This window comes from Erithacus rubecula (assembly GCF_903797595.1).
Source record: "Erithacus rubecula genome assembly, chromosome: 29".
Classification (NCBI taxonomy): Eukaryota; Metazoa; Chordata; class Aves; order Passeriformes; family Muscicapidae; genus Erithacus; species Erithacus rubecula.
The window spans coordinates 753,262-768,171 of NC_136681.1; the positions used below are offsets into that span (position 1 = coordinate 753,262).

General features: G+C 50.8%; 2 protein-coding genes across 4 annotated transcripts in view; one reads left to right on the top strand and one right to left on the bottom strand.

Moving 5' to 3' along the window:
• GMCL1 (germ cell-less 1, spermatogenesis associated) overlaps positions 1-14,910 on the top strand; it is a 110,431-nt gene that overhangs the window by 29,320 nt on the left and 66,201 nt on the right. The window lies entirely within an intron of this gene.
• The window catches only part of AAK1 (AP2 associated kinase 1), a 67,172-nt gene that overhangs the window by 22,782 nt on the left and 29,480 nt on the right, over positions 1-14,910 (bottom strand). For 2 of the 3 annotated variants that reach the window (XM_079329011.1, XM_079329013.1), the window contains exons 6-17: positions 14,627-14,748; positions 13,159-13,240; positions 11,323-11,455; positions 10,145-10,248; positions 9,129-9,208; positions 8,242-8,396; positions 7,871-8,160; positions 7,469-7,681; positions 4,008-4,234; positions 2,982-3,139; positions 2,505-2,621; positions 747-842 (exon numbers count right to left, since the gene is read on the bottom strand). In XM_079329011.1, the coding sequence (XP_079185137.1) occupies positions 747-842; positions 2,505-2,621; positions 2,982-3,139; positions 4,008-4,234; positions 7,469-7,681; positions 7,871-8,160; positions 8,242-8,396; positions 9,129-9,208; positions 10,145-10,248; positions 11,323-11,455; positions 13,159-13,240; positions 14,627-14,748 (1,777 nt within the window). Of the gene's footprint in view, positions 1-746; positions 843-2,504; positions 2,622-2,981; positions 3,140-4,007; positions 4,241-7,468; positions 7,682-7,870; positions 8,161-8,241; positions 8,397-9,128; positions 9,209-10,144; positions 10,249-11,322; positions 11,456-13,158; positions 13,241-14,626; positions 14,749-14,910 lie in introns of all 3 variants that reach the window. The other variant, XM_079329012.1, reaches the window with a different exon arrangement.

Here is a 14,910-nt window from a genome sequence, read left to right on the forward strand (position 1 = left end):
AAAGAAACACTGACTCTTACAGGAAAGAAAGATTAACAATAATAAAACCTACAATTTTAACGTTGGAGACAATTTGAAAACAGCTTAAGTCTGAACAGGTAATTAATTACTTGGGGATTATTTCTCATAGAATCTTGGAATGGTTTATGTTGGAAGGGACCTTAAAGCCTATCTCATTCCACCCCCTGCCATGGCAGGGACACCTCCCCCTGTCCCAGCTGCTCCCAGCCCCAGTGTCCAGCCTGGCCTTGGGCACTGCCAGGGATCCAGGGGCAGCCACAGCTGCTCTGGGCACCCTGTGCCAGCCCTGCCCACCCTCCTAGGGAACAATTCCTGCCCAATATCCCATCCAGCCCTGCCCTCTGGCATTGGAAGCCATTCCCTGTGTCCTGTCCCTCCAGGCCCTTGTCCCCAGATCTCCTGGAGCCCCTTTAGGCCCAGGAAGGGCTCTGAGGTCTCCCTGGACCCTCCTCTGCTCCAGATTGAACAATTCCAACTCTCTCAGCTCTCCCTCCTAGGAGAGGTGCTCCAGCCCTCCAATCACTTTTGGCTTTGAATGCTGAGCCTCTAAAGATACCATTTCTGGCATTAGAAACAATGAGATAACCCCAGGCTCTGCCATGAAAACCATCCCCACTGTCAGTGAGAGCAGCAGAGCCTGGCAGTGACCAGGATTAACCAGAAGATTAAGAGACAAAACAAAGCCCAAGACTCTGCCCCCCCTCCATCCCCTCAGCTCTGGTTACCTGGGGTGTCAGATAACGGGAGAGGAATGAAAGGATCAGGCACAGTCAGAAGAGGAGGGCTAGAGTCCAAACTCAGAATGTCTTTCGTTTTTTCAGCTGGCAGAGAACAGGAAAGGAAAAGAAAAGGCAGAGTGAACAGAGAAAAGAAAAGGAGAAAGCACAGAGCAAAACCCCAACACAGGTACAGCCCCAGCTCTGGCCTGACACAACCACACACAGGCACACTCTGACCAAGTGTACTACTCAAAAGAATAAAAACCCAAACAAAACTACTGTTACATGTGCTTCTCCAACACAACTTAACCCACAGATCTCAGAACATTCCCTGGCAGGGAAGAACTGTTACCTGCCTTCACAGCAGCATGAAAGGTAAAAAAGGACAACAAAAGGACAAAAGGACACACAGCCCGTGTGGGGCCTCTGTCTGCAATAAAAGCTGCACCACCTTGCACCAGCCAGGCTGGGACAGGCTCCTGTTTCTGAGGAAAGAAAGAGAAGGGCTGGAAGTGCCCAGCTCAACACCAAGAATTCCAAGATACCTTCCTATGCCAAACCCCAGGACTGGAAAGTCAAGGGCCACTTTTTAAAGACAAACACTGCCAGGACTGACCATGGTGCAGCAACCACAGAGCCCAAGGCACACAGATGCTCCTCAGGCTTTGCAGAGGGTGCTTCACAGCTCAATGTGGAGCTGCTGCTGCTCAGCATTATCCACAAAGGCTGATGGAACATCATAAACTGCTCACAGCTGTTTGACAAACTCAGAAAGCAGCTCCCCAGGTGCACTCCTGCGTCTGAGACTTCAACTCCTTAATTCTCCAGTAAGAACCAACACACCAAGCTCAGTTATAAGCTCTCCTAAATCTTCTTTTATAAATAGAAATAAGCATAAATGGATTTGTCAGTCCTTGCCCCACAAAGGATGCTTTAGCCCCTTTCCAGACTCCTCTGAGAGTTGTTTCACTCCTGTGGGAAGGCATCAACCAGGTGCATATTTCACCTCGGGGGAGATCCCTGGCATTTGGAGCTCCTGGAAGAAGCTCTCCACCTCTGTGCTTGGCAGGTCTGAGCTGTCCTCACTGAGAACTGATGCTGCAGGATTAGAAATGAGCAGCAGCACTCACCAAGGGGTTTTGGCATAGAAGGAGCTGCTTACAGCAAAACCTTGGGACACAAGGACCAAAGGAGACAAGGACCAAGACACCAGACAAGGTCCCACAGGCAGAGGCTTCTGCAGAGAAACTCCTCAGACCAGCCAAGGGCTGTGGAGCCACACAGCCCAGCCAGTGCAGAAATTACTGCTTTCATCACTTAACATGTCAGTTATGAGACTGTGCTCTCTTCTGAGGACTTTCCCTGCTCACTCATCCCTGCTGTCCTCCTCACTCTGCAGCACAGACATTGTTATCCCTGCTCCTCCAAACAGATCAGCAGCTCTGCCCAACACCTCCAACCTCCCCTCACAGCACATGACAGGTTTTACTCTTTGTTATGAGCTCCATGGAACTTGCACACACTAAGAAGCTTCCTTGGGGACCTAAGGGGCTCACCACACAAGCCCCAACTCTGCCTCCACACAGTATCCTGTCTCTGCCACCTGACTGTGACAAGGGAATGCATTCTCCGTTCTTTCTCTCCTCTCCTGAAGGGCCAGCCCTACTGCCTGCAGCTCTCAGTGCCCAGTCTGTTTCAGTTTCCCTTCCCTTTCAGAGGTTCTGACAAGAGCTGCCATGCCATGCTGTCCATGTTCACACCCACCTGGCCCAGCAGTGAAGGAAGAGCCACCGAAGGCGTCGGCCGGGGCTGCGGGCGCCGCCGGCTGGAAACCTGGGATCAGGTTCTCTGTGGAACTGCCTGCCTTCTCTGGAGCCTTCCCTGCAATGCAGACCCAGAGTTAGGGGAAAACTTCTATTCTGAAAGTAGGCTGCTTATCTGTACTTTTAGGACACTGTTCCACTAAGTGACTTAAGTCTCTTCCTGCAAATCCCAACTTGCAGATGAAGCAGAGTTTAAACTGCAGCGTCCACAGGCACCTGAGCAGGGGCACTGTCAAGGCAGCTGGTACCTCTGCCTTTGAGGCACCACTGAACTGCAGACAGAAACAAACTGGAAGGATTTAGCCAGAGGACTGTAATTATATGGGGCACCCAAGCAGTCTCTGCCCAAAAGCATCCCCAGTCCATGGCAACCTCCCTTGCCAGAGCAGGCAGGTGTTAAAGCACCCCACAGACCTACCTTCCCCCAGCTTTGCAAAGTCCTTGTTCAGCAGCTCCTCAGCTGTGAGCTTGGAGAAGTTGTCATCATCAAAGGGGTTCCACGTGGACACGTCAGGAGGGTTGTAGACATTCTGCTGCGAGGTCCGTGGCGAGCCCGAGGGTGTGGTGGAAGCAGATCTGGATGTGATCATCCCAAACAAGAGCCATTAACCTCCCATCTGAGTTAATTTTCCATGCGAAATCCTCTGGCCAGCACTATCAGCTGGTCCAAGCTACTACACTCTAATGACTTCCCAATTAAAACATCCAGTGTAAGTTACTGCAGTGCCATGCTCAGAAGCATGGCACCCCTGAGGCTGAGCACCCACACCTCAGGGTTAAAACCAGCATCCCAAGCATTCCATCAGGAACAGCAGTGACACCGGGAAGGCTTCTTGCCTGCAGACACTGTAAAATGACCTAGCTCACTCCCAGGGAATCAGAGCTCCATTAAGATCTCCAAGACCATCAAGCCAAATCTTCAGGAAGTGTTGGTGTCAAGCAGTGAGAACGAAGTGCACACCAGAGCTGTGGCTGGTGTGACATTGCCTTTTGTGAACACCTCAAAGCTTTTTGGGAGCTCAGACAACCCATGAGGACTTTGGGGCAAATCTTCCAGCACTTCCTGCCAAGCCCTAAACACAGGTTTGAAGGCAAAGACTCATTCAGAGCTTTGCATTGGACACCTCCCAGAGCGTGACCCAACCCTCACGCCATGCCCCACACAGGGACCCTGGGCACTTCTTGGACTTTTGGAAGCTGAATCCCCCAAGTCTTGGGCAGTAGTTGGACAGTTGAAGCTGACCCCTCACCCCCATGCTCTGGGCACTAATTGGACATGCTGAAGTTGACCCCTCACCCCATGCTCTGGGCACTACTTCAATTTGTTGAGATTGAGCCCCCCATGCCCTGGGCACTTCTTGGACTTATTGAAGCCGAATCCCCCAAGTCTTGGGCACCACTTGGACTTGTTGAGGCTGGGCCTCCCCCCAGGCCTGGCACTCACTTGGACTTGTTGAGGCTGGCCTCGGCGGCGGCGGCCTGCAGCAGCTGTGTGGATTTGCTGGCGGGGACGCCGAACACGGCGCTGTGGGTGACGTCGCTGAGGATGCGGCGGTGCCCCGCGCGCTGCGCCTTGGGCGAGGACGGCGGCGTCAGCGAGCCCGGCTTCTGGGCCGGGGCTGGGGCTGGACCCTGCTGCTGCTGCTGCTGCTGCCTCCCCTGAGCCTGAGCCTGAGCCTGCCAGGGCACAAAAGCACAGGGCACTCGCTCAGAACAGCGGCCACAGAGAGAAACCAGCTCCTGCTGGGGCACCCACTGCTGCAGTCATGGGCTGGGGAGAAACCAGCTCCTGCTGGGGCACCCACTGCTGCAGTCATGGGCTGGGGAGAAACCAGCTCCTGCTGGGGCACCCACTGCTGCAGACATGGACTGGGGAGAAACCAGCTCCTGCTGGGGCACCCACTGCTGCAGACATGGACTGGGGAGAAACCAGCTCCTGCTGGGGCACCCAGCACTCCAGTCATGGACTGAGAACAGTCTAGAGAGGAAACCCAGACAAAGGAAGCATGGCAGGGGGGAATTTGCTGCTCTGCAGTATTTCAGGATTACAGCACAGGCAGAGTCTCTCTCCTTTCTGTGGTGCAGCTCTGGAGGTAAAACCTCCATTAGGATTTGGCAAAGGCTGGCTGGGCTCAAACCTGCTGAAGGTAGAGAGGCCAAGACTCAGAGCAGAGGTGGAAAGAACTCAGACCACAGTGCAGAGGAGTCTTGTCAAGGATATGCTGAAAGGCAGCACTGCCTTCAGCACATCACGTGTGACTGGGTCAAATGCCTAAAGGGGTGGAGGTCTTGTGCAAAAAACTTTCTCTTAGGGGAAGGAAAAAAAAGAAGAAAACAAAGATCACAGAAGCAACATTTGTCATTAAAATGTGGAGGAGAAAACCAGGCACATTTGGTTTAGGTGTGAGCCAAGACAGCCCAGTTACAAACCCTCTGGAAGCTGCAAAGGGTTTCCTCACACTGATTTTCTTTTTCCATTGCCTTAGTCTTGTGTTACACTCACAAACTTATAAATACTTGAAATACAGTTTTGTAGTGATAAACAACAGCACCACTTGTCATTGTGTGATTTTTCACAATCTGTCTGCCAGACAGATATCACTGCTGGATTTAAAACAGGAAAACTGGAATACAAGGAACAGCAAGCTGTGCATGTCACCTCCCCTGCCTGGGCACTGCCTCCCTGTTCCCAGGCCTTTTCCAACCAAGATGAAGGGCTTGGAAAGACCTAAGAGAGCAATAGGAGAGAGGTGCCCAGGGTGGTGCTGGACCCCAGTGGCAGAAAGCAAACAATGGGGAGCTGTCCTGCTTTTCCTATGGCACCCCAGCACACCCACTCACTGCAGAGAGGCAGAGTGCCCTGCCTGCTCCCCATGCACCCACCTGCAATGTAGGTCACTGCAGAACAGGACATTTGGTGCTGAGAGACAAAAGGGCAATGCTGAAATCACCACAGGAATGAAGGCAGAGCTTATTAAGCAGGAATCTCCCAAAGTGAAAAGGTTCTGACAGGCCCAGGCTAGGTGTCTTCTGTCCAGAGACTCTGCTCTGCAGAGACTGGGCTACACCACCATTTTTTAAATGAGCCAACCACTGGTTTTCCCTCCTGACTGCTGCAGGAGCAGGGAAGAGTCCAGATGTGTCCATTCTGATCAGCCCACCAGAGGAAATAAGGCTAATTTTCAAGCTAGCCAATTCCATAAAATTAAGACTGTTCTTGTACTAGCAAATCACAGCAAAGCTCTTGATTCAATGCTCCATTTGAGGCATTTCTGCCCTAAAATGAACAGGGTAATAATGGGCATCACTCAAAACCTATCTGCACATACTGAAAAATCTCCCACCAACTTCAACAAACTGACCTGCCCCAGGTCATCCACCAGAACAGGAACAAGATCAGGAACACAACAGCTCCCAGCCAAACCAGGGCTGGAAATACAACAGGAAAGGGGATATGGCAGAGCCCTGAGCCACCTCAGAGAGCAGGGCAAACAGCTGTCCCAGCACTGCTCAGTTCATGAAGTTTATTAGCCAAATGAACTCCTGATGGCACTTCCAAAGAAACAAGGAGAGGGGAATTAACTGGCAGCTCACAACAAGCCAGCACAAAGTGACCCTTAGCCTGGACTCAAACAGTGCTGTACCTCTGAAACAATGGAATCATGGAATGGCCTGGGGTGGAAGGGATCTTAAAGGGCACCTAGTTCTACCCTGTGCCACAGGCAAGGATGCCCATCACCCCACACAGCCCAGCCCTGAACACTTCCAGGGCTGTCATCAGACACTGTGCACACTTGCAGCAAGGACAGCACAAACACTGGCAGCCTGCTCCTGTCTGGTGCCCAGGATTACCCCAGGCACACAAGCAGAGTTAGGGACACCCCTCTGAGCTCCCAAAGCCAGGGAAGAGCAGATGGACTGCCCAGCAATGGAAGTAAGAGGCACAGCTTCCTCCCACAGCCCTGAGGAGCACTTTGGCTCCCTGGCACAGCTCCCTGCCCCTCCCTGTGGGCAGCTAGCTGTGCCTCTGCACTTGGACATATTTTCCATCGAGCAAAGAGCATTTATTTTAGGTGCACTCTCATATGATTAGTAAAGTGGGTGATTGATTTATTTATTTTTAGATATGGTGCTTTCAAAAGTCTCCTTTGAAAAGTCTCCCTCCCACTACATTTATTAAAAAGTTAACCCAATGCTGGGAACAACCAGGAAGCTGTTTGTGCATCAGGCAAACGTTTTCCAAAAAAGAATTAACAAAGTAGCTCTTGTGCCTGGTGCCCATCCTGGTGTCTTAAGTACAAATAATGTTTCAGACAGTTTCTCACATCTTCTGTGGCAATGTGACAGGGGATGGAGAGAAGCTGCATTAAGCAGCTACTTACATCTCCTTGCTATCTACTCATCAATTACTCATCTCCTTTCTGAGGACCCAGAGCACAATTCCAGAGTTCAGCATCCTCCTGGAATGAGAAACCCAAACAGCTGCACATCCCTGAGGCAGCGAGGTCAGCGCTGACATCTGTGACCCAGTAATAACTGGGTTATTACTAATCAGGCCCCAGAACCATGGAAGTGTTTGAGTTAGAAAAGGCCTCTAAGGTCATCAAGTCCCAGTGTTTATCTAGATCTCCCAAGGCCACCACTATCCTACATCCCCAAGAGCCCCACACAGGTATCTGTTAAATCCCCCAGGAATGGAGACTCCACTGCCGCCCTGGAGAGCTGTGCCAGGGCAGGACAAGCCTTTGGGCGAAGAAACTTTCCTAACACCCACCCCACACCTCCCCTGCCCTGTGATGTGGGCCCTGTGGGTGTAAAAAGGCAGCTGAGCTGTGCCCAGCACCCAGGAGCTGGCAGAGCAGCACCTGCAGCCCATGCAGTGCCCGTGGCTGCCCGAGGTCTCACCCCCTGCTCCTGCGGCGGTGCCGGCGCTGCCGCGCTGGGCTGCGCCTCGGCCTGGGCCGGCGCCAGGGGCTGCTGCTTCTGCTGAGCTGCTGCTGCTGCTGCTGTGCTCTTCTGCTGCATGGCTGCCTGCTGGGCCAGCAGCTGCTGCTGCTGGTAGTAGTTCTGCATCAGCTGCTGCTGCTGCGCGGGTGCTCCTTGCTGCATCGCTGGGAACTGGGAAACAACGCTGGTTCAGAGGTTGGAGGTGTGCTGGACCCACAGCAAATCTTGCTAGAGGGCTGGGGATGCACTAGAACATGCCCAAAAGCTGCACCCATTTCCCCCAAAAGAACAGGAAACTTGTCATAAACACAAAGCTCCAGCCCTGCAGACAGATGTGATGAACCCAGTGCACACACCCACCTGCTGTGCCTGCATCATCTGCTGCTGCTGCTGCTGCTGCTGCTGGAAGTAGGCAGCCTGTTGCTGCTGCTGTTGCTGCTGCTGCTGCAGGAGCTGCTGCTTCAGGAAAAGCTGCTGCTGATGCTGAGGGGTGGCCTGGGGCTGTGTCGAGGGGGCCTGGGGCTGTGCCTGGGGTGCTGCTGCTGGCTTGGCCTGGGGCTGGGCTGGAGGCTGCTGGGGGGCTGCTTTAGGCTGGGGGGTGCTGGCAGGGAGCGAGGGCTGGGCATTGCCCAGGGCAGCCGGGCCTGCAACTGGGACAAGAACCCAAACCCAGCATTAGGCACTGCCCGAGGCACACGGGGATGCAGGGACCACACAGACACCTCACTCACCCTGTGGCTGAATGGCTGCCTGGGCTGTGGCTCTCTTCCTGGGTGTCAGGGCTGGCTGGATGGGCAGAATCCCAGGATTGGGCTGGGTCTGTCCTGCTTTAGGTCTCTGGCGGGGTGCTATGGACGTTTCTGTTGTAGGGATGGGGTCTGTGAGCCTGCCAAGGAAGGAGAAGGAAGAGCAGTGAGCACAGCCTGTGAGCTGGGCAGCTGGTGCACAGAACACACAGCAGGGTTAAACACTCACCCACACTTCAGCTGGGTGTGAGTGACAAAGGTGAAACACTCATGGGCACCCAGACATGCCAAGCACAGTAAAACCTCCCAGATGCACTCACAACAATTAATGCAACACTGTTGTTCTGACTTCTCTGCCAATCATGGCATCTTCTCCTGGTGGACAGCTGGGACTTGTCAAAACCACTCAACTTATATCCAACTATTTCCTACAACATATTGCTTGAAATCACTCAGACTTCCGAATGAGCACATGAAGGACACAAACCAGCTCATGAGCAGCTGGTACCTTTGGGCAGAGCTGTCTAAATTGCCATCTTTAGATGTACTTTAACTTTGGTACATCCACCCCAGAATCAGGTCATTGAACTCCTCTGATCTCTGCTCAGTGTTTACTGAGCTCCAAAAATGCACAGCAAGAGACAAGAGCAGCCATCCCTCCAGCCTTCTGTGGTTTGTAGATACCAAATTGTTCTTAATAACTAACAAGCCTGATATGAGATTGTTTCTGAGAGCTGACTAATGGGAGAATAACTGTGCTCAGTCACCATCTGGCAACTGAAGTCCCCAAGGAAGCAGCTAAATACACCTTTGCTAATAAACAGCAGAGTCAACAGGCAACAAGAGAGGGAGTAAAAAGCAGGTGGGGTTACCTGGCCTTTGGTTGACTCTTCTTTGCAGCAGCTTCACTTGCTTTAACTGGGTCTGGTAGTTTAGCAGGGATTGGAGAGTTCTGCAGATGCCAAAAACATCCAATTTGGTATTTTGAGGGCAGAAAACAGAGTCAGAAATAATGTGCAAAAACATCACAATAAAACAGGGAGATCTGGGGATTCCCAAAGCAATTATTTCTTTATTTCTCATGCTGGACATGTAACAAACACCACAAGCTCCATGTCATGGGGAGAAGGAGTTTGGGAGAGTCATCACAAAGGAAGAAAAGAGGGCTCAGCTTTTTGACCAATGAACATGGAATATGAGAACAAAGCTCCACAGCACAACCTGGGAACTTTTAAAAGACAACCATGGGACAGTAGTGACAAAATGTATTAATGATGCTACAAAGACACAGGTATAATAGAACCCAAACTATCTCTTATTAATAAAGACCATAAATAAGCAGGGGGAACAAGGGGGGGAAAAAACCCTAAGTTTCTATTTATGTAGAAACAACAAAATAAAATGTCTGTCACAGGTATTCATAACAACATAAGGAAATAATTGCAAACTCCATGTTTCAGCTGAAGTCTCTAAAGACATACTAAGAAGGGGCAGATGGTTGGGTAAGGTCTGATGCAGTTCAAACAGCCAACAGACCCAGCAGTGTTGTGTTCAAACCCAAGTGCAGCCCAAATTACACACACTGTGGTGACTGTGCCTGGAAATCAAATTGGTTTCCCAAGCATGGCCTAATTTTCCATGTTCACATGCACAAGATCTCTTGGTTGGCCTCACACTGGTGACTGGGTGAGGAGGCAAATCAGGGACAAACAGAAATAAGGAACATGAAAAACCCTGATTTCTGACCCAAAAAATCCAAACAAAACTGTGCTGTTACAAATGAACAAGGCCCTGCTAATTACAGAATTGGGCAGAGCCAAATGCTCAGTATTCAGCAACTGCCTCCCCAGCCACCCCCAGAGCCCCCTCAGGCCACCCCTCTGCTCACCTGCACATTCTGCACTGGGCAGTCCTTCTTGGCCAGTTTGAATGCAAAGTAGGAGACCTGATAAATGTCAGGTCTCTTATCAGGGTCTGGCTCAAGCATGTACCCTTGAAGAGACAGAGATGCTGAGATCAGAGCAACAGCACACGCAGATGCAGGGCAGCCAGCTGTGGCAGCACATCAGACTTGACACAAAGGATGGCAGTGTCCCAGGCCAGGCTGGATGGGTTTTGGGGCAGCCTGGGACAGTGGAAGGTATCCCTGCCATGGCAGGGGTGGCACTGGATGGGCTTTAAGGTCCCTCCAACCCAAGCAATTCCATGACTCCACATTTGGTACACCCAGGTGCTAACAGAATGTCCTGCCTCCCTCAAAGCTCCCTCAGACTCAGCAGGGCTGAGATGCCCTTGGGCTCAGCTGGGAACAGGCAGGACAGTCAGGATGGACCAGGACAGATCTTCCAACAGAGCTTGGACCTGCAGCTGCTACCAAAACCTCTGGGGCAAGGAGGGGAAATGCTGTCTGGCCAGGAACAGCACTGGGTGGGACTGGGCACTTTCAAGTGAACCCACAGGAAAAGGGCTTGATCCAGCCCCACTGTGCCAGCAGGGCAGGGAGACAGGGCAGCCACAGGCACCACTGCAGATACCCCACATCAGCAAAGAAAAGACCAGCCTGCTCTGCAAACACATCCAACTCTGTGTGAGTCAAGACTGTGGCTAGGAAAAGGAAAAAAAATCAAAAGCTGTGCTGGAAACAAGAGAGCTGCCCCAGCTTTGCCAAGAGTAGTGCATTGTACACATAATTACACATTCACTCTAGTCAGTGGGATATTTATAAATCATTTCAGTTCTGTTTCCCAGTTCACAGAAGATGAATTCTTATCACTAGCCTAAGTCACTGTGGTCTTTTCAGTTCCTTATCCAAACAGATTTATTACTGCAGAAATACGTTTCTGCATCAATAGGCTCATTGTGCCAGTTTCTGCAGGACTCAAACCAAACGGTGTCTGTGTTCCTGCCTTTCCACAGAGCTCACTCCAGCCTGGCCAAACAGAAACCTCTTTGTCATGACTGTCTCTCCAAGAGTGATCTCCTAAACTAGTAAAAGATGACTTTAACCACCTGGCAGGGCTGTGAGAGCAAAGGCCTGTGCTGGCTGCAGCCCTGGCAGACACTCACGGATGAGGCAGTGCATGTCCTGCGAGTGCCGAGAGTTGTCTGGAATGGTGAAGTTGCCATCACAAATGGCCACCTGGCTCTCCCCAAAGGGCAAGGTGAAGTAGCACAGCTTGTACAGCAAACAGCCCAGGGCCTGCAGAGAGAAAACAGGGCAAGGATTCAACAAACTGAGCCCAGCAGGGCACAGCTCTGACAGCAGGCAGGGGAGTCCTACTGATGTCAGGGCTGCACCAGCACCCTGTGAGGGACCTGAGACAGGCAGAGCTGCAGGGAAGATGAGCACAAGCAGAGTTCTCCCTTGTTAGACACTGATCTGGGGGACTGTTCATCATCATGCTCCCCACAGCTCTGCAGAGCATGACCCTTCATGTCATTGAACAGGCAAAGCCTTTCTGCCACACACCAGGAGGAAAGAGCAAAGTACCAGCACAAATAAATGGCAACCATCATTATTAATACACCCATTTTGACAAAGAGAAACCCAAACTGTTTCCAAGATTAAGTTCAAACAACCTTCCAACTGCTATAAATAAATGCCAGGGAAGTACAGCTCATTCTGCAGGCTACCACCCTTCCCTCTACTGCCACGCTGCTTTTGGCAGCAACAGCCACCACCTATTGCAAAAGAAAACAGTTTTTGCACAAAGGGCTAATTATGAAACTCTCCCACCATCTCAGAGGAGGGAGCAGGAAACATTTCCTAATCCTAAGAAACTCATCATCAGCTCATCTCTTTTGTCAGGATTTCACAATGAAATTGCACTCTGGCTTAAAATAACCTTGATAAGATTTAAGGGAAAGGGAGGTTTCCAGCAGGACAAGCACTGGAACAGGCCTGGAAGCTGAGGCCCCACTGTGCTCACCAAAGGGAGAGCCTTTGGATCTCCCCCTTCCCACACTATCACAGGAAGGAGTGCAAATCCTGGCTCTCCTCTGGCTGCCTTTGAGGCCCTGTCCTTTCCTGCTGTCACAGCTGTGACCTCTCCTCTCCACTCACTCCAGGCCAGTGACCCTGCCCAGTGCAGGGCTGACCCCACAGACCCCTGGTTAAACTGCTCCCTCAAGAGCTGCTGCATCCCCAAGCTCACTGAGGGCACTGTCAGCAGATGTCACACCAGCAATTCTCCCTCTTGTAGATGCAGAACTATTGAGCATACATCAAAACTCTCTTTTTCTGCTTCTACCATGTTACTTCCTAGCTCAGGGCTCCAAATAACACAAAACATGCTCCCAGTTAGCATTTTAAACACCTTTAAACATATGTGCTGAACTGCCACTCCAAACTACTCCTTCTCACCTCTGTCTCACCCAAAAGAGCCTTCCCCCCTGACCAGGTTAGCCAGGAAAGGACTGCACCACAGCTGGATTTTGTTCTCACCATGAAAAAAGAACATGGCAGGATTGCCCTGATCATCAGAAACAGTGCAGAAGTTTGGCCTTTGGCCAGTTTGACTACTCAGCCCTGTGTTACACAGGATCAGCACATTGCTGCTGCTGGGGGCAGGGCCACTTTCTCAGGTTTCTGCTCAATTCTCACCAGAGCTCTGACTCCACATACTAACAACCCAGCTCGGGCACAATGAGCCACAATACCTGAATTTTTTGCTTTAACTCTTAAGCTATGATCCCATTTGCCTGTTCAACCCTGGAGTTTCATCCATCTCTAAATTCAAAGCACACAGGAGGAGTACACACTCCACCTGCCTCCCTGCTCAGCAGGAACTCATCAGACACATCATCAGAGCAATTCTTCATTCACAAAGTGTCCAGGCCAGCCTGGTTTCCCTGAAATGAAAGCAGCCTGGCTGGAGAATGCCCAGTGGTTCCCATACATACCCAAATGTCAGCTTTGGTAGTGATGAGCTTGCCACTGTACAGGTTCACCATCTCTGGGGCTCTGTAGGATAATGTTGTGTACCTGCAGGGGAAGGTGGATCAGGGAGTCACAGGGGGTAAATCAGGTAGGTCACATTCACAAGTAATTCAAAACTCACTCTTTCCCATCTCATTTTAAGGAAAGGAATGCTAAAGATATCTATTGGAAAAATCTTCTAACAGCATCACCTACACACACCTCAAACAATAAAACACCCCTCAAACTGCCCAGGGAAGCCAAAATAGTGACCACAGTCCTCTCTAAAGCACAGAATTCACCACAAAACCATGCAGTCATTTTAGGAACAGAAACATTCAAGGATTCAAAGCATTAACAAGGTCACTAATCAAATGTCCTCTGCAATGCCCTCACTGCAAGGCTGTGGCCAACTGTATTACAGAGATTGTAACTGGATATGTGGCTCCTAAAAAGTAGATTTCCACACCAGGAGCTCTGCTCAGAGCCACTGCAGCAAGGGATGGGTCACTGTGTACCTCAAACCACAGTAAGAATCTGCCTCATCATAACAGATCACAACAAACAGAAAAGCTGGAAACTGTTCCACAGATTATGAGGCTCTTCTGATAAGACTTCCTACCAGCAGGTCTGTAATTTCTGCCTGCTGCTTACCCTGATCACAGGAAAGCTTTGCCAAAGGCAAAGGTTTTGTAGGCTTAAGTGTACAAATAGGGCATTGCAAGGGGACTGCAACATGAGATTAGGAGCACTCTGAACACTCCAGTCAAACAAATCTAAGGAATTCAGGCAGCTGAATCCCAACAAAATAGAGACATCTGTACCCATTCCAGAAAGCTATGCTAACAGGAGTGGCAAGTCTGCAGCAGTGACACTGTCAGAACTGAAGCAAGGCCAAGGACCTGGAATGTGCTCCAGCCCTGATCCAGGGCTCAACCCCCTGAACTGCAGGTGAACCCCCTTTTTAAAAGCACCAAGGGGCACCAGAGGTGCTGCCAGGGCAGCTGGCAGTGTGTGAGGCAGGAAGAGGAGCTGGACTGAACCCCTCCAGCACCTGACATTGCCATGCAGGGCAGGATCAGCCACAGTCAGTGCCCAGGTCCTTGGGGAGGGAAGCTCAGCAAAGGTGGGATTGTGCCACCCCTATGTGAAGCTCAGAGAAGCCAAAACAGATGAAGGACAGAGACAGCCTGACCCTGCACAGCACAGAACAGGACTGCCTCACTGAGGTGCAGCTGCTTCTCTGCATTAATCTCAGTCTACCAGGTCCAAAGTAATTACATCAAGCTCAATTTATTGTTTCACCTTCCCCCGGGCACTCACTCACCTGCAGCAGACACTGCCATGCAGCACAGCAAATCTGCTACAACAGGCTGGGCAAAATTAATCCCAGCACAAGAAAAAATGACCCTTCAAACACAAACTAAAGCTGAAAAGGCAAAGCACACTTACTTCTTGATCTCCTCCTCGACTGCATTCACCCCTTCTGTTTGAGGGTTCTGGAATTTGTTGGTAGCACTTCCAAAGTCACACAGGACATAGTGGCCACGGTCATGCAGCAGGATGTTTTCAACCTGGAAGCATCACAGACAGACACAGAAACACTCAGACAAAAAAATATTCAGTTGTTTTTTTTTTTTTTTTTTTTCAGATGAGTCAAGGTTTTAAGTGCCTGAAGACATATCAGACATATCTAACACTAAAGCCTAATGTGACAGCAAAGGAAACAGGCATCA